Source organism: Rhinatrema bivittatum, chromosome 16 (assembly GCF_901001135.1).
Source record: "Rhinatrema bivittatum chromosome 16, aRhiBiv1.1, whole genome shotgun sequence".
NCBI lineage: Eukaryota > Metazoa > Chordata > Amphibia > Gymnophiona > Rhinatrematidae > Rhinatrema > Rhinatrema bivittatum.
Genome location: NC_042630.1, coordinates 13,829,107 through 13,851,969, shown reverse-complemented (window position 1 = coordinate 13,851,969; position 22,863 = coordinate 13,829,107). Strand labels below are relative to the sequence as shown.

Here is a 22,863-nt window from a genome sequence, read left to right as displayed (position 1 = left end):
GCATTGATGGAGGCAGTAGCAAGAGATGATCCGAGGCTGTGGGACTGGATGCAGTAATGGGAGCAGTAGGGAGAGATGATGGGCTCTTGGACAGGATGCAGTGATGGGAGCAGTAGGGAGAGATGATGAGAGGCTGTGGGACAGGATGCAGTGATGGAAGCTCTAGGGAGAGATGATGAGAGGCTGTGGGACAGGATGCAGTGATGGGAGCAGTAGGGAGAGATGATGAGGGGCTGTGGGACAGGATGCAGTGATGGGAGCAGTAGGGAGAGATGATGAGGGGCTGTGGGACAGGATGCAGTGATGGGAGCAGTAGGGAGAGATGATGAGAGGCTGTGGGACAGGATGCAGTGATGGAAGCAGTAGGGAAAGATGATGAGGGGCTGTGGGACAGGATGCAGTGATGGAAGCACTAGGGAGAGATGATGCGGGGCTGTGGGACAGGATGCAGTGATGGGAGCACTAGGGAGAGATGATGCGGGGCTGTGGGACAGGATGCAGTGATGGAAGCAGTAGGGAAAGATGATGAGGGGCTGTGGGACAGGATGCAGTGATGGAAGCACTAGGGAGAGATGATGCGGGGCTGTGGGACAGGATGCAGTGATGGGAGCAGTAGGGAAAGATGATGAGGGGCTGTGGGACAGGATGCAGTGATGGAAGCAGTAGGGAAAGATGATGAGGGGCTGTGGGACAGGATGCAGTGATGGAAGCACTAGGGAGAGATGATGCGGGGCTGTGGGACAGGATGCAGTGATGGGAGCAGTATTGTAATTTGGCTGCTTTAGGATCCCAGTGAAGCAGCTACCTGTTTTGTGTTGAGAGTTTGCTGCCACTTCCTGGGGATTCCTGATGCCGCAAGACTTTCTAGTAGTTTGACCCCCATCCTAGGGTGCGGGTAAAGGCAGATAGAGGTGTCCTTAGGCCTTTGGAAGCTGAGGTGCCGTCATCTGTTTATAAATAAGCCCTGGGCAGGGATACGGTTTCAGCAAGCTAATCTGAAGATTCTCGGGCAGTTCCGGTGAAAGCGATCGTCTGTCAAGTGATGGGAAAAGCAGACTTGGATACTGGGAAGGGGAGAGTTGGAAGAGAAGGCCGGAGCAGGAGGTCCTGGGGGTTACTCTCTCTGGGTAGGGTGTAGTGGAACGATTTCCCCAAGACCATTCTCTGGGTACTGGGCTGGGGAGGAGTAATATCTTTGTATCTAGCTGAAGTTCTCTGCCGTGCCAGCAGGACCCGGGATTTTCCTGCCAAAACCCATAGAGGTGGAGGGTCTGTTCTCACCCTGCTCCCTCAGGCACGCTTTAACCTTTCCAGGGATCAGTGAGCACCTTACCAATCACCTTCAGGCTGGCAAGGATGTCATTTCTGCAGCTCCAGACAGCAAAACCTTCCAGAGAAGGAGACTGTGCAAGCAGAAAGAGCCCTGACGTCTGGCCAATGGTCCCATGGCGCTGTTTGCTGAATGGTGTACAGTTTTTGTTGTGAACTTCTCTCTCCTCCTCCTCTAGCAATTGTATGTAATTAAGTCCTTGGGCAAAGGTTAGATTCTTTCAAAACTGCATTTGTCAACTGGAAGGTAGAACCCAGCTCAGGGTGGGATCTTTCAGGCTTCCAGGGGTCTTTTCTTCCTCCCCCCTGGTTAACACCACTGGGCATCTCTCCTGCCTTGCTGTTATTGGGTTCTGTAAGGACACAGCTGCTCGGGGGGGGGGGGGGGGGGTACACAGAATCCATCCTTCCCAAACAGAGCATCCGATTCTGGCTTCTGAGCTCCCTTGGGAGACTGAATGGAAAAGAAGGAATGGCGATGGGGAGGGAGAGAGAGAGAGAGAGAGAAAAAAAAGGAGAGGGAGGCAGAGAGAGCGAAGGTAGCAGAAGAGAGATGGACCTAGGAGCTGGACAGTGTAAAGAGAGAAGTGCAGCTGGACATTGGACAGGTCACAGACTCTGGCCAGAGCGCCCTTGCTCTGATAATTGACCAGGGAGTTGAAGTGTTTGCTTTAGAGAGTAGACATGGCCCGGATTCAGAGCCCGAAGAGAGCTCGTCCGGATTTCATCTCCACAGCCCTTTGTATCCTGCGTGCGGGTCACAGTCAGAATTAAAACCAGAACACGGCCAGTGGGGAGCACCGTCAGGATGCTGCCGGTGGCACCCAGCGAGTCAGGGCTGCGGTCAAGAACCAGGGCACTGTCCTGTGTGCGGAGACCCTGGATTCAGTTCCTCTGCCCCGCAGGGCCAGCTGGGGCTGCAGATGCCGCAGAGGGGCAGCGTCCATCGCGTCTGGAAGGAGCGAGCCTCACTCATCAGCCGTGACGCGTGCTGGCAAGATCCAGGGTGCGCATTCATCAAAGTCCGGAGGGAGCCTGCAGTGGGTGGCCCCCGGCCAAGGACCATGACTGCAATGGCTGAGCTAGGTGGGGGGTGTAGGAGGCAGTTTTTATAACATATCCTGGGTGGCTGTGAATGAGGAGGCCATTTCTGTTGGCGCAGGAGCAGGAGGAATCTGCCAAACCAACAGAGCAAGGGCAGAAGAGGCAGAAGGGAGTCAAGGATGCAGTTCTGGGAGGGAGATCTTTATGCCAGCTCTGGATTTCCAGCACCCGCCCCAATCCTGATGTGTTTTGGCACCTGCAGTGGCAATTTCAAATGGCAGAAGCAGGGACTACAAATACCAGAGTGCAATGGGATGGAAATTCAAAAACCAGAACTGCGCAAAGCAGTTTCCTTCCTGGAGCTGGGTAACTTGGCAGCTCTGCAGTTGGCTCGTCCACGGCTGCTACAGAAGCCCATGTGAGGCCCCAGTTCTCACTTTTGTCGTGTTGTCAGGAGGGTTATAGGGCTGGAGAAAGAGAGTGGGGGGTGGGAGAGGGAGAATTATTTGAGGATGGGACCGCACGTATTTATTTATCATAAATATCTATGTATAGCCGCTCACATACACATTTAAATCTGTGTGTATTTTAATAGTGGAAAAAATGTGTGCACTGAAATGACATGCCTGGACTCTGACCCAGAATAGCTTGAGCAGCTGGTTTGGGGCTGCCTCCCTTCCTTCACGCCCCCCCCCCCCCCCCCAGGACCCTCCAGCCAGGGCTCCTCACTTAACCCTGCATCGGTGCTGTCCCTCTTCCCTCCCCAACTTACCCGCTTGGGAAGAAATCGCCAAGAAAAAAAAATGCCAAAGCGGAAATGAACCAGGAAGAGAGAGAGAGAGAGTGGAAATAGTAACAGAAAGAGGGAGACAAAAAAAAAAAGACAAGAAAGGAGAGATTGAGAGACAAATTACACTAGAGAGAAAAACTTGCATACTGTCTGTCACTTTTCCTCTTTACAAACTCTGCTGAATGCATTCTTCCTGTCTCTCGCTTTGTACACAGGCGCTGTCTTTCCATTTTACTAAACATCAGGAAAGAGCTGTGTATGAGAAGTGGGGTGTTCTTCATACTGGACTAGCAGGAGGCTGCTACAGGGCAGAGCTGTGTGTGGGGATCTCTGTACTGGACTAGCAGGAGGCGCTACAGGGCAGAGCTGTGTGTGGGGATTCTCTGTACTGGACTAGCAGGAGGCGCTACAGGGCAGAGCCGTGTGTGGGGATCTCTGTACTGGACTAGCAGGAGGCGCTACAGGGCAGAGCTGTGTGTGGGGATTTCTGTACTGGACTAGCAGGAGGCGCTACAGGGCAGAGCCGTGTGTGGGGATCTCTGTACTGGACTAGCAGGAGGCGCTACAGGGCAGAGCTGTGTGTGGGGATTTCTGTACTGGACTAGCAGGAGGCGCTACAGGGCAGAGCTGTGTGTGGGGATCTCTGTACTGGACTAGCAGGAGGCACTACAGGGCAGAGCTGTGTGTGGGGAGCTCTGTACTGGACTAGCAGGAGGTGCTACAGGGCAGAGCTGTGTGTGGGGATTTCTGTACTGGACTAGCAGGAGGCACTACAGGGCAGAGCTGTGTGTGGGGATTTCTGTACTGGAATAGCAGGAGGCGCTACAGGGCAGAGCTGTGTGTGAGGGTCTCAGTACTGGAATAGCAGGAGGCGCTACAGGGCAGAGCTGTGTGTGGGGATCTCTGTACTGGACTAGCAGGAGGCGCTACAGGGCAGAGCCGTGTGTGGGGAACTCTGTACTGGACTAGCAGGAGGCGCTACAGGGCAGAGCCGTGTGTGGGGATCTCTGTACTGGACTAGCAGGAGGCGCTACAGGGCAGAGCCGTGTGTGGGGATCTCTGTACTGGACTAGCAGGAGGCGCTACAGGGCAGAGCTGTGTGTGGGGATTTCTGTACTGGAATAGCAGGAGGCGCTACAGGGCAGAGCTGTGTGTGGAGATCACTGTACTGGAATAGCAGGAGGTGCTACAGGGCAGAGATGTGTGTGGGGATCTCTGTACTGGACTAGCAGGAGGCGCTACAGGGCAGAGCTGTGTGTGGGGATCTCTGTACTGGAATAGCAGGAGGCGCTACAGGGCAGAGCTGTGTGTGGGGATCTCTGTACTGGAATAGCAGGAGCTGCTACAGGGCAGAGCTGTGTGTGGGGATCTCTGTACTGGAATAGCAGGAGGCGCTACAGGGCAGAGCTGTGTGTGGGGATCTCTGTACTGGAATAGCAGGAGGCGCTACAGGGCAGAGCTGTGTGTGGGGATCTCTGTACTGGAATAGCAGGAGGCGCTACAGGGCAGAGCCGTGTGTGGGGATCACTGTACTGGACTAGCAGGAGGCGCTACAGGGCAGAGCCGTGTGTGGGGATCTCTGTACTGGACTAGCAGGAGGTGCTACAGGGCAGAGCCGTGTGTGGGGATCACTGTACTGGAATAGCAGGAGGCGCTACAGGGCAGAGCCGTGTGTGGGGATCACTGTACTGGACTAGCAGCAGGCGCTACAGGGCAGAGCTGTGTGTGGGGATCTCTGTACTGGAATAGCAGGAGGCGCTACAGGGCAGAGCCGTGTGTGGGGATCACTGTACTGGAATAGCAGGAGGCGCTACAGGGCAGAGCTGTGTGTGGGGAGCTCTGTACTGGACTAGCAGGAGGCGCTACAGGGCAGAGCCGTGTGTGGGGATCTCTGTACTGGAATAGCAGGAGGCGCTACAGGGCAGAGCCGTGTGTGGGGATCACTGTACTGGACTAGCAGGAGGTGCTACAGGGCAGAGCTGTGTGTGGGGATCTCTGTACTGGACTAGCAGGAGGCGCTACAGGGCAGAGCTGTGTGTGGGGATCTCTGTACTGGACTAGCAGGAGGTGCTACAGGGCAGAGCTGTGTGTGGGGAGCTCTGTACTGGACTAGCAGGAGGCGCTACAGGGCAGAGCCGTGTGTGGGGATCTCTGTACTGGACTAGCAGGAGGCGCTACAGGGCAGAGCCGTGTGTGGGGATCTCTGTACTGGAATAGCAGGAGGCGCTACAGGGCAGAGCTGTGTGTGGGGAGCTCTGTACTGGACTAGCAGGAGGCGCTACAGGGCAGAGCTGTGTGTGGGGATCTCTGTACTGGAATAGCAGGAGGCGCTACAGGGCAGAGCCGTGTGTGGGGATCACTGTACTGGAATAGCAGGAGGCGCTACAGGGCAGAGCTGTGTGTGGGGATCTCTGTACTGGACTAGCAGGAGGCGCTACAGGGCAGAGCTGTGTGTGGGGATCTCTGTACTGGACTAGCAGGAGGCGCTACAGGGCAGAGCTGTGTGTGGGGATCTCTGTACTGGAATAGCAGGAGGCGCTACAGGGCAGAGCTGTGTGTGGGGAGCTCTGTACTGGACTAGCAGGAGGCGCTACAGGGCAGAGCCGTGTGTGGGGATCTCTGTACTGGACTAGCAGGAGGCGCTACAGGGCAGAGCCGTGTGTGGGGATCTCTGTACTGGAATAGCAGGAGGCGCTACAGGGCAGAGCTGTGTGTGGGGAGCTCTGTACTGGACTAGCAGGAGGCGCTACAGGGCAGAGCTGTGTGTGGGGATCTCTGTACTGGACTAGCAGGAGGCGCTACAGGGCAGAGCTAAGTGTGGGGATCTCTGTACTGGACTAGCAGGAGGCGCTACAGGGCAGAGCTAAGTGTGGGGATCTCTGTACTGGACTAGCAGGAGGCGCTACAGGGCAGAGCTGTGTGTGGGGATCTCTGTACTGGACTAGCAGGAGGTGCTACAGGGCAGAGCTAAGTGTGGGGATCTCTGTACTGGACTAGCAGGAGGCGCTACAGGGCAGAGCCGTGTGTGGGGATCTCTGTACTGGACTAGCAGGAGGCGCTACAGGGCAGAGCCGTGTGTGGGGATCTCTGTACTGGACTAGCAGGAGGCGCTACAGGGCAGAGCCTGTGTGTGGGGATCTCTGTACTGGACTAGCAGGAGGCGCTACAGGGCAGAGCTGTGTGTGGGGATCTCTGTACTGGACTAGCAGGAGGCGCTACAGGGCAGAGCCGTGTGTGGGGATCTCTGTACTGGACTAGCAGGAGGCGCTACAGGGCAGAGCCGTGTGTGGGGAACTCTGTACTGGACTAGCAGGAGGCGCTACAGGGCAGAGCTGTGTGTGAGGGTCTCAGTACTGGAATAGCAGGAGGCGCTACAGGGCAGAGCTGTGTGTGGGGATCTCTGTACTGGAATAGCAGGAGGCGCTACAGGGCAGAGCTGTGTGTGGGGATCTCTGTACTGGAATAGCAGGAGGCGCTACAGGGCAGAGCCGTGTGTGGGGATCTCTGTACTGGACTAGCAGGAGGCGCTACAGGGCAGAGCTGTGTGTGGGGATCTCTGTACTGGACTAGCAGGAGGCGCTACAGGGCAGAGCTGTGTGTGGAGATCACTGTACTGGACTAGCAGGAGGCGCTACAGGGCAGAGCCGTGTGTGGGGATCTCTGTACTGGAATAGCAGGAGGCGCTACAGGGCAGAGCTGTGTGTGGGGATCTCTGTACTGGAATAGCAGGAGCTGCTACAGGGCAGAGCTGTGTGTGGGGATCTCTGTACTGGAATAGCAGGAGCTGCTACAGGGCAGAGCTGTGTGTGGGGATCTCTGTACTGGACTAGCAGGAGGCGCTACAGGGCAGAGCTGTGTGTGGAGATCACTGTACTGGACTAGCAGGAGGCGCTACAGGGCAGAGCCGTGTGTGGGGATCTCTGTACTGGACTAGCAGGAGGCGCTACAGGGCAGAGCCGTGTGTGGGGACTCTGTACTGGACTAGCAGGAGGCGCTACAGGGCAGAGCTGTGTGTGGGGATCTCTGTACTGGAATAGCAGGAGGCGCTACAGGGCAGAACTGTGTGTGGGGATCTCTGTACTGGACTAGCAGGAGGCGCTACAGGGCAGAGCTGTGTGTGGGGATCACTGTACTGGACTAGCAGGAGGCGCTACAGGGCAGAGCCGTGTGTGGGGATCTCTGTACTGGACTAGCAGGAGGCGCTACAGGGCAGAGCTGTGTGTGGGGATCTCTGTACTGGACTAGCAGGAGGCGCTACAGGGCAGAGCCGTGTGTGGGGATCTCTGTACTGGACTAGCAGGAGGCGCTACAGGGCAGAGCTGTGTGTGGGGATCTCTGTACTGGACTAGCAGGAGGCGCTACAGGGCAGAGCTGTGTGTGGGGATCTCTGTACTGGACTAGCAGGAGGCGCTACAGGGCAGAGCTGTGTGTGGGGATCTCTGTACTGGACTAGCAGGAGGCGCTACAGGGCAGAGCCGTGTGTGGGGATCTCTGTACTGGACTAGCAGGAGGCGCTACAGGGCAGAGCTGTGTGTGGGGATCTCTGTACTGGAATAGCAGGAGGCGCTACAGGGCAGAGCCGTGTGTGGGGATCTCTGTACTGGAATAGCAGGAGGCGCTACAGGGCAGAGCCGTGTGTGGGGATCACTGTACTGGACTAGCAGGAGGCGCTACAGGGCAGAGCTGTGTGTGGGGATCTCTGTACTGGAATAGCAGGAGCTGCTACAGGGCAGAGCCGTGTGTGGGGATCTCTGTACTGGAATAGCAGGAGGCTGCTACAGGGCAGAGCCGTGTGTGGGGATCTCTGTACTGGACTAGCAGGAGGCGCTACAGGGCAGAGCTCTGTGTGAGGGTCTCAGTACTGGAATAGCAGGAGGCGCTACAGGGCAGAGCTGTGTGTGGGGATCTCTGTACTGGAATAGCAGGAGGCGCTACAGGGCAGAGCTGTGTGTGGGGATCTCTGTACTGGACTAGCAGGAGGCGCTACAGGGCAGAGCTGTGTGTGGGGATCTCTGTACTGGACTAGCAGGAGGCGCTACAGGGCAGAGCTGTGTGTGGGGATCTCTGTACTGGAATAGCAGGAGGCGCTACAGGGCAGAGCTGTGTGTGGGGATCTCTGTACTGGAATAGCAGGAGGCGCTACAGGGCAGAGCCGTGTGTGGGGATCTCTGTACTGGAATAGCAGGAGGCGCTACAGGGCAGAGCCGTGTGTGGGGATCTCTGTACTGGACTAGCAGGAGGCGCTACAGGGCAGAGCTGTGTGTGAGGGTCTCAGTACTGGAATAGCAGGAGGCGCTACAGGGCAGAGCTGTGTGAGGGTCTCAGTACTGGACTAGCAGGAGGCGCTACAGGGCAGAGCTGTGTGTGGGGATCTCTGTACTGGACTAGCAGGAGGCGCTACAGGGCAGAGCTGTGTGTGGGGATCTCTGTACTGGACTAGCAGGAGGCGCTACAGGGCAGAGCTGTGTGTGGGGATCTCTGTACTGGAATAGCAGGAGGCGCTACAGGGCAGAGCCGTGTGTGGGGATCTCTGTACTGGAATAGCAGGAGGCGCTACAGGGCAGAGCTGTGTGTGGGGATCACTGTACTGGAATAGCAGGAGGCGCTACAGGGCAGAGCTGTGTGTGAGGGTCTCAGTACTGGAATAGCAGGGGATGCTGCAGGGCAGAGCTGTGTGTGAGGGTCTCAGTACTGGACTAGCAGGAGGTGCTGTAGGTCAGGATTCAAGTGCACTTGCAGAGCTGTGTTGTGTGTTGTGTCTGTGTGTGTGTGTGTGTGTGTGTGTGGTAGTGGAGGGGATTCTCGGTGAGTACTGGAATAGCAGGAGGGGCTGTAGGGCAGGATTGAGGTGCAGTGGCAGAGCTCTGTATTGTGTGTGTGTGTGTGTGTGTGTGTGTGTGTGTGTGTGTGTGTGTGTTAGTGGAGGGGGTTCTCGGTGAGTACTGGAATAGCAGGAGGGGCTGTAGGACAGGATTGGGGTGCAGTGGCAGAGCTCTGTATTGTGTGTGTGTGTGTGTGTGTGTGTGTGTGTGTTAGTGGAGGGGGTTCTCGGTGAGTACTGGAATAGCAGGAGGTGCTGTAGGGCAGGATTGGGATGCAGTGGCAGAGCTCTGTATTGTGTCTGTGTGTGTGTGTGTGTGTGTGTGTGTGTGTGGTAGTGGAGGGGGTTCTCGGTGAGTACTGGAATAGCAGGAGGTGCTGTAGGGCAGGATTGGGGTGCAGTGGCAGAGCTCTGTATTGTGTGTGTGTGTGTGTGTGTGTGCGGTAGTGGAGAGGATTCTCGGTGAGTACTGGAATAGCAGGAGGTGCTGTAGGGCAGGATTGGGGTGCAGTGGCAGAGCTCTGTGTTGTGTCTGTGTGTGTGTGTGTGTGTGTGTGGTAGTGGAGGGGATGCTCGGTGAGTACTGGAATAGCAGGAGAGGCTGTAGGGCAGGATTGGGGTGCAGTGGCAGAGCTCTGTGTTTTGTGTGTGTGTGTGTGTGTGTGTGTGTGTGTGGTAGTGGAGGGGATGCTCGGTGAGTACTGGAATAGCAGGAGAGGCTGTAGGGCAGGATTGGGGTGCATTGGCAGAGCTCTGTGTATTGTGTGTGTGTGTGTGTGTGTGTGTGTGTGTGGTAGTGGAGGGGGTTCTCGGTGAGTACTGGAATAGCAGGAGAGGCTGTAGGGCAGGATTGGGGTGCATTGGCAGAGCTCTGTGTTTTGTGTGTGTGTGTGCGGTAGTGGAGGGGATTCTCGGTGAGTACTGGAATAGCAGGAGAGGCTGTAGGGCAGGATTGGGGTGCAGTGGCAGAGCTCTGTATTGTGTGTGTGTGTGTGTGTGTGCGGTAGTGGAGAGGATTCTCGGTGAGTACTGGAATAGCAGGAGAGGCTGTAGGGCAGGATTGGGGTGCATTGGCAGAGCTCTGTGTTTTGTGTGTGTGTGTGTGTGTGCGATAGTGGAGGGGATTCTCGGTGAGTACTGGAATAGCAGGAGAGGCTGTAGGGCAGGATTGGGGTGCAGTGGCAGAGCTCTGTATTGTGTGTGTGTGTGTGTGTGTGTGGTAGTGGAGAGGATTCTCGGTGAGTACTGGAATAGCAGGAGGTGCTGTAGGGCAGGATTGGGGTGCAGTGGCAGAGCTCTGTGTTGTGTCTGTGTGTGTGTGTGTGTGTGTGTGTGGTAGTGGAGGGGATTCTCGGTGAGTACTGGAATAGCAGGAGAGGCTGTAGGGCAGGATTGGGGTGCATTGGCAGAGCTCTGTATTGTGTGTGTGTGTGTGTGTGTGTGTGTGTGTGTGTGCGGTAGTGGAGGGGATTCTCGGTGAGTACTGGAATAGCAGGAGAGGCTGTAGGGCAGGATTGGGGTGCATTGGCAGAGCTCTGTGTTTTGTGTGTGTGTGTGTGTGTGTGTGTGTGTGTGGTAGTGGAGGGGATTCTCGGTGAGTACTGGAATAGCAGGAGAGGCTGTAGGGCAGGATTGGGGTGCATTGGCAGAGCTCTGTGTTTTGTGTGTGTGTGTGTGTGTGTGTGTGTGTGTGTGTGGTAGTGGAGGGGGTTCTCGGTGAGTACTGGAATAGCAGGAGGTGCTGCAGGGCAGGATTGGGGTGCATTAGCAGAGTTGTGTTCACGGGTCTTACTGATGTGATAAAAGGAATAACTTAAAGAGACAAACTTTAACAAATAGTATTTTATGTTTTTCCAGCTTCCCCTCCTTTCTCCCCTTCATTCCCAATTATTTTTATGGACTGGATTCATCCCACCAAACAAGATCCCTAAAATAATAGTAATGATAATAATTTACATTTCCTAAGTGCCACTGCCAGGAAGCTCGAAGTGATTTACAATGGGATGTATAACCCACGCATATTAACTGAAACCAGACCATTCCCCAAAGCACATCCTGCTCCTGACCACATAATGCAGCACAGAAAACCTGCTTTCCCCAGAAACACCAAACGCACACAGTAATCCTGAATTCAGTAAGGACCCCCCCTCAGAAAAAGTCCCCCTTACCATCGTAGTCTTCACAGTTCTCCGACTGCTGCATCCTAAATGCCAGGAAAGTGAATCAAAGCGAATCCCTGCCTAACCTGGTCTCCTCCATCTGAGGTCTCACAACGCTTGCTGGAATGAATAGGCCGTTCCCTGCCGTCGGAGAGCTGTCTCATGACCCCTTCCCTTCGGGAAGCTGTTCCAAAGTCTAACGGGCCGGCACAATTTCCTGCGCTCAGGCTAGCGCGGGGGTTAACCTGCGGCTGGACGTGCAACAAGGGGATCGGCGCGCCCAAGCCAGCGCGTAGCTAATAGCGCTCACCACAATGTAAATGCCATGTTGATGAGGCTATTAGCTCGGACCCAGCCCCCCATGTAAATAATAATCATGCACGCCCTTTGCGCACATTTTAACCCTCAAAAATGAATGCCAGCCCCGGAGCTGGGGGTTAAGCCTTGAGGCGCCCCAAAACCTGAACAGAAAAGCAGAAAACACTGCCCACTGCATGGCGCGCCCGGGAGAGGGGGGGATGGGTGCGCGATAGGGGAGCGGGACGCCGTTTTTCTGGCGCCGACGTTGCATGGGCCTGTGAGGGGGCTGTGATCGAGGAAGCCTGCCCCCCGCTGCGAGGAAAAGATTCTTCCTGGAGGCAAACTGCTGGGTGGCAGATTACTGTGGAGCCTCTCCCTCGGGGGATTCTGCCACTTCAGAGCTTTAAATGTCAACATTAATGTCTTAAATTTATATCAGGCTTCTTCAACTGGAAGCCAGGGGAGACACTTTGCAGTGGGGCGTAAGTGGTCCTGTACCACAGCCTCTCCCCGGGATCCCAGCAGCCTCTGAAGAGGCGTGTGTGGCAGCCCTGCGTGCGCCGAGGTGCAGTAATCTGGACACGATACGATCAATGCCTGCGTCGCCGTAGCCAAACTCCTTGGAGGCAGATAAGGATGCATGAGGCATGTCTGAAAGACGGCCTTACCACGGCAGAAAACCGTGCATCAAATATGAGAACACCGTCCAAACTGACTCCCAAATCCCAGACTCAAAAATGCAAAGGAATTGTTGCATCATCTGCCGCTCTCCAAATAAATCTGGATGTGGTCTTCTTTTCCCCACCCATAACATCTCTGATTTGTTAGTATTTAAACTCAACTTGTTCTCCTGTAGCCATTGCGCTATTGCCCCTAAATCATTATTCATTTGATCAGCTCTTCAAAACTATCTTTTTCCATCAGGAGAAAAAAATCTGGAAGTCGGGAGCAGAACAGCAATAATTTCAGCCCTGTCTCCCTATTTGCATGGTGGTGCCATGTAAACATTAAACAAACAGGGAGACGGAAGTGAAGTTTGTGGCATCCCATCCGGCAAATCACAGGAGAAGCAGCGATGTTGTCCCATTGCCACCTGCTGTGATCTACCCTATAAAAAAAACCAAAAGAGCCTTACCACCTCAAAACAGATTTCTGAGGAGACCAAAATCCCATTTCTATGTGGAATCTGGACTTACTAGCACCTATCAAGAAGGCCTTAGGTTTCTCTATCTTCATTTTCGAATCTGATACCGTCTCAACATTGTCCACAGTCTCCCACAGGGAATGGGAATAAAACAGGTAAATATTTGCCTATGCCGTTATCTTAATGCCCCGCTTAGATACCATCCCTCCTGGGTGGACAGGGTTTCCTTGGATGTCCTCCTGTTGCTGAGCTGGTCTTAATACAGGATCTGTGAAGAAGACATACAGCAATGCATTAAGTGGGTGCCTTCTCTTACCTCTAACTGAACCCTAAAGCCCTCTCCCAATCACCCATTAACGACAAGGACACGGTCCGCAGAGTGATAGAAACAGCTGTCCCAGGAATACCATAATATCTCACAGTCTCAAAGTGCTAGCTGTGATCCACTTGATCAAAGGCCTTGCCTTGGTCCAGACTCAGCAGACAGAAAGGAATCCCTTTGCCTGGTGCCAATGGTTGTTGGCGACCTGCCTGCCTTTTGTAGCACAAGCCTGTATTGGGGAGATGAGGGATGGATCCACTGCTGATAGGCGATTCAACAGGATCTCAGCTAGAATCCTGTAACTGTTTAATAACGAGATAGGTCTCCAGTTTGTCAGAAGTGCTCTGTTTCCTTTCTTTGTGAAATTTCCTCAGCACACCTTCTTCAGAAAGGCATTGTACACGTTAGCTAAATCCTTGGCCAACATGGCTTTGAAGGTCTTGTAGAATTTCTCTGTGACCATTGCTCCCTGGAGATCTCCTGCGGTTCATTCTGGAGATGGCATAACTGACTTCTTTCCCCTTGAACAGGATCATGGGAAGCTGAGACTCCATCGCCAACAAACGTGGGGACAGAATTTTCCTCAGGAAAAACCTGGATTTCCTCAGTCAGTATGGTGTGCCCTTTAAACAGTCCTGGATGTTATACTGTTACACATCGTAGCGCGCCATCGGAAGAGTTCCGTACATTACCCCAGAGTGGAAGGACTTCACTGCAATAGCAAGCTGCAAAACATACAGAGGCCTGTGAGGAGAGCATCTGGCTGCAGACATACTGGAAGGGGGGGGGGGGGGGTCTGGGTCAGATTCAGCACCTACCTAATGGCATTACAATCGGAAGGAAAAGAGACTCCTGCTTCTAACCGGGCAGATAATTGATACTCATGGTACTCTTAGTTATGACAGACAAAGATGACTCTGGGGGAACTGGCAGCCTCCACACAACCTACCCCACCTCCCTTGCAGGGCAGGAGTGAGGTGCCTTGACAGATCTGTGAGGGGAAAGAGGGGGAAGGAGAGGTTCTCTGTACTGGGATTGTAAGGGGTGCTGCAGGGCAGGATTGAGCTAAATGGATTAACGCCTGCTTTATTGGCAGGATCCCATGTGTTTTTTTTTTCCCTCAGCAGCAGGCTTGATTTATTATCACATGTGTATGGAATAGCCAAGGGAGAGACTTTAATTGAATCCTCTGAGTCTGTATGATTTCCTGAGTCCTCCTGGTCTGCCTCACAAGGGCACTTTACTCGAGTGATAATAAGACTGCATCAGGAAACCAAAGGCCTAGATCCTGCCTGCATCTTACTGGGTGTCTACTAAAGACCGGGTGCTTAGAAGAGATGAATGGTGCGGTGTCTCTTTAGGACCCCTACCTCATTCACATTGCATATGTCCTCTTTCCTCCTTCATCAGCGCGATTATTGATTTTGTTCAAATTTAGAACCCATTCGATTCAGAATCAGAACCCATTCGATTCAGATTCAGAAATCTTTCTCAGCCTGACACATTATAGATGTCTTTGCCAAAGTAACACAGAAAGCAGCAGTTGTCATGAAGTTGCCTACTGGCAAAAGTACCCACGTACCTCAGTAGCAGACATTCAAAGGGAATTTCCTGGGTACTTTCCCTTTAACAATTTGTTAGAAGGTCTGCAGGTACCAAAGAAAGGAACCACTGATGTAGGCCCAGATACATCTGCAGCTGGAGTTACCTGGGGGGAAAAAACACAAGTCTCTATTTGAAAATTCAACATATATGCACAGTATACGTCCATGATCTAAATACACCCCCTCCCCATGCCCAGGAACACCCATTGTTTCAGCAGCTAAATACAATCAGGGCACATTTACAGATCTATCTGGCTAACTCCTTACCCGGCTAGATATATTTCAAAACTTGCCCTCCACATGATTCAAAAATAGAAAAGAAAAAAAATATGGTACTCATAATAACAGTCAAATAAACTTGCAAAGCAGAGAAGAGATATAGCAAAGGCACGCTCCCGGGTTCTGGTGCTGGCCCAGATGGTCTCCGGTCATGTTACTTTTCCGGCCTGCTCGCAGGATACACCAGGTTTTGCTGCTGCTGGTTCTCCTGTTGCCCCCAGGTTAGACTTTGTTTTTCCTGCTCATTCTTTGTGGGAAGTCTTTGCTTTTCTCTCTTCGTCTTGGGAAACGCACCTCTCTGATATCGTTGGATTTTGCACAGTCTAGGAGGAAATTCAATTTCTGTTTCTTTTTCTCTGGTGTTACCCTGTAGGCATTGCTTATGCTGAGAAAGGCTGGGGCATGGACATATTAATCAATGCGATAATATGTAATAATGGCTCAGAGGCTGCTGGCTCCTTAGAGACTAATGTCCGAGAGCAAGAGTCCACTTTGGATTCTTGTGCTGGAATTCTGCTATTACACACAAACACTGCTACGCCTCAGGAACTAAAGTGCAATGGATATGTTGTAAGTCCCTGCTTTGTTCTGGGTGTGGGTGTGTGTAAGTGAGGGGGATCCTCTTAGGGCAGGGATAGTATTCATTGGTGGACCTGTGTGTTTGTGGGTCCCGACAAGGCAGGGATAGTACCCAGAGCTCTGTGTGTGTGTGTGTGTGTGTGTGTGTTGGCAGATCATTGCATGTGTGGCAGGAAAGGGTTAATTTCCTTTGGCAGAATACCGTGTATGTTGCAGGGATAGAGGTTGGGAAAGCACTGGGTATCCTTGCAGGTCAGGGTTAGTTTCAGAATGCCACTGGAATGCCTCTTCATATCAGCACAGGGGTTGGGATTGTTGGTTGAGAGGTTCATGGCACCACAAGACTGGGTGCGTCAGCTTCTTACCCTATGAGAAGGAGCAGCGGCGCTCACCTGCTGATGGAAGAGCTGCTGTTCCTGCCACTTGCTTTAATTGTCCCACCGTTCCCATACTCTTAAGTGGTATTCAGAGCAGATGCATCTCCCACGGATAGGGTGAAGGTGCGCTTATAGTCCCTGTAGCCGGGCTCAGGCATGAGCATGCGACGCTTCAATGTACCCGCCTTGCCAGGCTGATGTAATGTTGCCTTTGGTACTCTTTGGGATGACATTACTGTCCTCGGCGGCTTCAGAGTAGCCAGGCTTCTTAAATGTCCAGTCTGCAAGACAGCCGCCTGTTTACTGCCCTGCAAGGGACTGATAAAACATTAACACGGTAAGAAGCAGTAAATGTGGCCTTTGGAAAGAGGCAGGGTTATCTTATCTGCCAGAACCACATCTGGTGTTGATTCCATTTTCTAAGCAAAATGCTCTAAGTGTGTCAGAGGAGCAGTTGATGGAAGGAGCCACTGCTCCTCAGTATACAATTCAGTATAAGGCTGACTCAGGACCTTCATACTGCTATTGCCATGAATTGGTGAAGTGAGTTATTACTGCTTTCCACTCTCTTTTCCCCTGACTCTTCTGCTAGTGACCCATTTTTCTCTCTCGTAGATGAGCTACAGAAGAATGGAGATGCTGCTGGTTTCAGCTCCTGGGTCCTGTCTGAGCTGCTGGTTCTGCGTTCTTCTTCTATCGGTGACCCTAGTCTCAGCACAGAGCAACAATGAGCTTGTCGTCAACACCAAAGCTGGGAAGGTCCGAGGAATTAAAGTGCCGGTTCTGTCCAATTACATTTCGGCCTTTTTGGGGATCCCTTTTGCTGAACCCCCACTTGGTAAGATGAGGTTCCGAAGACCCGAACCCAAGAAACAGTGGAGTGGGACCCTAGATGCCTCTTCTTTTCCCAATGTCTGCTTTCAGTATGTTGACACCCTTTACCCGGGTTTCCCTGGTACAGAGATGTGGAACCCCAACAGAGAGATGAGTGAGGACTGTCTCTATCTTAATGTCTGGGTTCCCTTCCCAAGACCAAAGAATGCCACAGTATTAGTCTGGATCTATGGTGGAGGTTTCTACAGTGGGTCCTCATCTTTAGATGTCTATGATGGGAAGTATCTCAGCTCTGTGGAAAATATTGTGGTGGTCTCCATGAACTATCGTGTTGGTGCATTTGGTTTTCTGGCCTTCCCTGGCAGTAAGGAAGCCCCAGGAAATGTGGGGTTGCTAGACCAGCGTTTGGCATTACAGTGGATCCAAAACAACATTAATTTCTTTGGTGGGAATCCCAAATCTATAACAATCTTTGGGGAAAGTGCTGGGGCAGTATCCGTGGGCATGCATGTCATCTCGCCTAACAGCAGATCTTTGTTCACACGGGCAATCATGCAGAGTGGAGCACCTAATGGTCCTTGGGCCACATTGACCCCAATAGAAGCACACCGGAGAGCCACGTTCTTGTGCAACCTGCTTGGTTGCAATGGCAATAATGACTCGGAATTAGTGAACTGCCTGAGAACTAAAGAACCCCAAGAACTGATTGACAAAGAATGGTCAGTTCTACCTTACTCCAGTGTTTTCCGTTTCCCCTTTGTCCCAATCATTGATGGGGACTTCATCCCAGACACACCTGAGGCTATGCTAAACATGGGCAACTTCAAGGAAACCCAACTTTTGGTAGGAGTGAACCAAGATGAGGGCTCCTACTTCCTGGTTTATGGGGTTCCCGGCTTCAGCAAAGACAATGACAGCCTTATCACCAGGGAAGACTTTTTAGGGGGGGTGAAAATGGCTATTCCCCATGCCAGTGACATTGCCATGGAAGCCGTGGTCCTCCAGTATACTGACTGGATGGATGAAAACAATGCCCTGAAGAATCGTGAGGCTATGGATGACATTGTTGGGGACCACAATGTCATCTGCCCCTTGATGCATTTTGCCACAAAATTTGCCGAGTTCAACAACAAAGTCTACATGTACCTGTTTGACCACCGTGCATCCAACTTAGTGTGGCCTGAGTGGATGGGGGTGCCTCATGGCTATGAGATTGAGTTTGTCTTCGGGCTCCCACTGGATAAGGCACTGAATTACACAGCGGAGGAGGAGAGGTTAAGCAGGAAGATTATGCACTACTGGGCCAACTTTGCAAGAACAGGGTAAGAAGGGAAGAAGTGGTTTGATGAAACAGGATTTCTCCTTGCACTTCCAGGGTGTCTGTATTAGGAGAAGGAATGGAGGAGTGGGTTAGCAGTGGTATAATTTGTGGAAGCTTATGGTGGGGCTGTGGTGAGATATATTAAGGAAGGGTGTGGGGGAATCTCTGGTGAGATATATTAAGGGGGCTTCAGTGGGTCTGTAGTTAGTTGTATCAGGGGAGGGTTTCAGGGGTCAATGGTGAGATGTATTAAAGGAAATGTTTAGGGGGTCTGTGAAAAGGGGTGCTGGGGGGGGGGTCAAAGATGAAAGTTAAAACTGAGTTCTTAGCAGAAATGTGCTTTTTTTTTTCCACCCAGTAGTCATCTGGGTGGAAAAGTGGTTTTTAATTATTGTGTTATTTTTACAGGCCATGGCTTTCCTGATATATTGCTCTGTAGGTGTTTTATTCTTGTAAGTTATTTTCGTCCCTGTTAGACCCTGAAGTCTGCTACTTCATTGATTATGGGATTTGCTTCGATGGGTCATATTGTACGCGTCTTACTTGTGTTAACTGCCCCGACCTATATTGTTTTCCATTGTTATTGTAACCCACTGGGAACTTGAGCTGAAATAGCGAGAGAGGAAATGTATCCAATAACTAAGTAATAGATCAATAAAAATGGCTGCAGGTCCAGTTTCCCTCTGGTTCCCCCTGTGAATGGGGCGACTGCCGCCACACGGTGCTGATGCTTTGGAGAGTGGCGCAGTGTGGGAGTGAGGGGACGTCCCCATGCTGCTGAACGAACGCCGGCACGCAGGCTCTCTTTCTCGTTAATGGATATTAAAGGGGGGTGGCTGGTCTTGCGTGCCTGTGAATAATTTGTGCCCGCTGCTTTGCAGGGACCCCAATGACATGAAGGACCAGCCGAAAGAGTGGCTGCCGTACACGAGCGGCGAGCAGTGGTACCTCACCCTAAACAACAAAGCCTTCAGAGTTCAGCAGGGTCTTCGGGTCCAGATGTGCACCTTCTGGAATCGCTTCCTCCCCAAGCTACTGAACATTACAGGTACAGGCGGGCAGCAGCCTGGGAAGGGAGTGGGGTGAGCCTCATAGGTGCACCCTGAAATCATGCCCCCAGAAGAGGCCTAGATGTTCATCCCAAGGGAACGTGTCACATTTTCTCTTTCGAGCCTCTTGATTCCCAAACCTCTCCCGGGGACCCCACAGGCGGTTGGGTTTTCAGGACATCCACAATGAATATGCATAAACTGAGTCTGTAAGATTATGCAAATTAATCTCATATCTATTCACTGCGGATGTCCTGAAAACCCAGTACCCAGGATGGGTTTGGGAAGCCTGGTGTAGGGGGATCCCATCATCCTTTGGGCCTAGTCAGCCCTGGGCACACCATGGGGGGGGGGGGGGGGGGGGCTCAGGGAGGGATGGACGATGGGTCGTCTGTACTGGGGTGGCCTCCTTACCAGGCTTTGTGTGCTGCTGAAAGGATTCGTCCTTCCACGAGGGTCACCTGCGCCGCCTGGCATCTGAAGGAGGGAGAGGCAGCGGAGACTGCCGAGAAAGAAAACAGGGCAAAAATAACATCGGATAAATGCCGCCTATTAATTCTCTCCCTGTAGCTAATTGTAAAATGGCGGACGTGTCTGTTATGGGAGTTGCACGCAGCAAGCGCAGTTCAGGGGGATGCTGACTGAGAAAAGGGGCTGTTTTAAGGACAGACCTGAGCGGGGAGGAGATCTTCATGGCCTAGTGAAGGAAAAGCCAGAGCTGGCTGGGTCCTCTGGCCTTGCACCAGGAAGTGCCCTGGCTGGACCTTAGCAATCCTGATCCACCGTCATATTCAATCCAGGCAGTCTCTGGGTGCGCTCAGCCGCATCCTGCGCATTGCAGTGCAAGGCCAGCAGCCAACTCCTGAGCCAGTACTGATCAGAAGGACACTTTGGGCCAGAGGTGGTGCGAACGAGGAGCAAATCGTAGAGCCACACTGGACATTTTTGCCAAATAGAGCGAAAAAACCCCCCCAAAACAAGCCCTGAGAAACTTAAGATTGGTGTTGTTTCCCTCCAACACTCACTCGTTAGGCACCAGGCGCCCTTTTGTAGTGCCAGGGAAGGAGAGAACGCTGTTCAGGAGGCAGGAAAGAGACTTTGGGGTGATTACGGCTGATGATTGCAAGGCCACGAGCCCGGCCCGTTCACGAGTGGCTTCCTGAGTTATGCTCTGCCGTCCGGCTGGGAAGGGGTGCGGGGATAACCCCCGGCTCCCCCTCACCTTCCCCCTGTCTCCCCACCCTTCAGTGGCGTAGCGAGGGGTGGACGGGGTGGGCGGCCGCCCCGGGCGCCGGGTCTAAGGGGGCGCCAAAACGCGTGAGGGATACGCTCTAGGACAGCGATTCTCAACCGGTGCATCGCGTGCTCCCGGTCTCTCCCGCTGCTCTTCCTTCCCTGCTGCCGTTGCCGCCGGGCTATCAGCACGTTCAAGTCCAGTGGGAATGGCAGCAGTGCTAAAAGAAGCAGTGGCACCCGTGGCTGGGCCTTTTATTCTTCCCGCGCCACCCCCCCCCGTGACCCGGAACAGGAAGTGATACGCGGTGCGCGGGAAGGAGAAAGAGCCCTGCCGCGTGATAAAGAAGCAGCGGTGGCTGCAGCATCGGCCCCCGAGCAATTGAAGCAGCCGGTAGTCGAGAAAGGAGAGAGCAGCTTGAGCATTGATGGAGGGAGGGGGCGCCGAAGAAGTCTCTTGCCCCGGGCGCCAAATTGTCTAGCTACGCCACTGCCACCCTTCCCATGCTCTGCCTTGACCGTAACGTCCCCTGCCCGTTGCTTCTTTTCCTGTGGGGATGCACAACCAGTAAAACTTTGCCTTTCTTTTTGCTAAAAGATTTTTTTTTTCTTCTTGTTGTTATTTGAAGGCTGTAAGTTTAATTGTCCCCAGTATTCCAAGAGAATTTCCGTGGAAGGGGAGCGGTGGATAAAATGACAGAGGAGGGGTATGTTACAATGGGTCCGGAGGGGGGGGCGGGGGAACGTGCGAGCAGCGCCTGGGCAGGGAGGGCGGGGCCGTTATAGATCAGTGCCTCGGGGGCAGGGGCAGAGTCAGAACTGGATTATTTTGGGGGGAGGGGGGAGGGAGCGGGGGGGACACCGTGCTGACTCCCCTCCCATCCTGTGTGGGACTTCCATGGCAATGGCTGCATGGCCCTTTAATTTCTGGCAGTGCTCTGTATCCTCTCGCTCTCCTCGCCCTGGCTGTCTCTCGCTGTCCCTCTGTGCTGGTGGAATCGCAGTTACGCAAGTCGGGCGTTCCTGGGCTTTCAAGGTGCCCAGAGGAACAGGGGGGGATAATTACCTGCCCTGAAATCCACGGCACTAGGGCTGCCAAGTGTCCTGATTTTTTCCCCGCGCTGTACGGATTTTTTGGAAAGAGAGTGGGGAGGGTTAAAATGTCGGGCAGCGTCCGGCCTGCAGGTTAGTATCCAAGCAACACAGTGGGCTCTTCTTTGAGCTGCTCTATATGTTCAGTAGGTGTTGCACATACATTTGTTTTCTGTCACTCCCATAGACTTCGGTGCACGATTTAATCAGAAGCCTAAAAAAAAAAAAAAAGATTTACAAACAAGTAGTTGGCTCATGGTCTGGTAAAGCCAAACCTTTTCTTGACATAAAGAACTGGTGGTCATGATCTGAGGCTCCAAAAGGAAAGACTCTGGAGTAACATCAGAAAATACTTCTTCGTAAATAGGGTCCTGGGTGCATGGGACAACCTCCCAGATGAGATGATGGAGGCAAAAAACAATAAGAAAGCATGAGACAGGTGCAAAGGATCATTAATAGCAACGAAGTGACCTGAAAGTCAACTGGGGGCTATGACACTTAGCAGGAAGACTAGGTGGGTCCTCCTCTGCTCATTCCGTGTTTTTATAACGGGAAGAGTGGCAATAAAAGCCACACGTGCATAAACCCCATCAGTGAAGACACTGAATAGCATCTCCAAGTGATCAGAGATTTGGCAGCCCTGCACAGGATTAGCCCAAGGGCAGTGTGGTTTCCTTCTTCAAGTTAGCCTTTTTTTAAAGGTGCAGGGTATCATGGCCTGGCAGTGATTGTCCTGGCCCTCTGACTGCTGCACCTTTAAGGGCCGACTCAGATGCGACAGGGGGGTCTGAGACAAATGGGAGGGACACAGGTCCCCTGAGGCTCCCCCCGGCCTGAAGGTAAGTGGAGCTGAGATCCCAGGAGATTATGTGGATTTGGGGAGGGGGGCAGGTCTCCTCCAATGCCAGAGCCAGAGGAAGTTCCTGCAGACCCTCCTGTCTCTGTGTAAGCCCCAAGCGCACCGAACGTCATGGGGGAATCTGAAGCTGTGCAGGGTAATTTTCGAAGCCCTTTTTAACAGGTGAATAGCGATTTACCGGGGTAAACTGGTTGTCTGAATATTGCCCACCTTGCATCCGCAGATCACGAGGAGGCATTCCCAGAGATCGTGGGTTATTAATGCCCGGTGATATTTCACCTGCACAAAAAGCAGGGAGAAATGTTGGCCGGACCCCTTTTGTACTTGTAGACAGTTTTGAAAGCGGGAAGCTCTGCCTCAGAAAATTCGCTGCAAGGTTTCTGGGTAGGGGAGGGGTTGAACGTATCCTAGGGAAAAGGTTTTGCGAGATAAGGCTTCCTGTGGCGGGCGAGCGCAGGGCAGCAGGAAGCGAGATGGTTGCGGCTGTGAAGTAATGAAGCAGCGTTAAAGCATTTTTTGGGGGTAGGATTCAGACAGTGCTGGCAGCGGGGAAATTGTCCGCACCCAGGCTTCTTTCTCTTTTTCTTGTTTGATGTCATGTGCCCTACTAAAGCCAGGCGTTCACAAAACGTGCGTTGCAATGCCGCAATTTGCAGTTTTTCTCTGAAAAAAAAAAAGGAATAAAACACAAGTTACAGAAAAATAATAATAATATCCTACTAACAGA

General features: G+C 52.8%; 1 protein-coding gene and 1 long non-coding RNA gene across 8 annotated transcripts in view; one reads left to right on the top strand and one right to left on the bottom strand.

Annotated features, from left to right (window-relative positions):
* ACHE (acetylcholinesterase (Cartwright blood group)) overlaps positions 1 to 22,863 on the top strand; it is a 155,133-nt gene that overhangs the window by 131,097 nt on the left and 1,173 nt on the right. For 4 of the 7 annotated variants that reach the window (XM_029580251.1, XM_029580253.1, XM_029580252.1 and 1 more), the window contains exons 2-3: positions 16,364 to 17,904; positions 18,785 to 18,951. In XM_029580251.1, coding sequence (XP_029436111.1) covers positions 16,364 to 17,904; positions 18,785 to 18,951 — 1,708 coding nt within the window. Of the gene's footprint in view, positions 1 to 15,945; positions 16,086 to 16,179; positions 16,292 to 16,363; positions 17,905 to 18,784; positions 18,952 to 20,814; positions 20,893 to 22,863 lie in introns of those variants that run through there. The other 3 variants (XM_029580254.1, XM_029580249.1, XM_029580248.1) reach the window with 3 other exon arrangements.
* LOC115077877 lies at positions 10,833 to 15,888 on the bottom strand. Its single transcript, XR_003852993.1, has 3 exons — positions 15,764 to 15,888; positions 14,492 to 14,617; positions 10,833 to 13,634 (listed from the first exon to the last, which is right to left on the bottom strand). It is a non-coding gene; the product is annotated as an uncharacterized LOC115077877 (long non-coding RNA).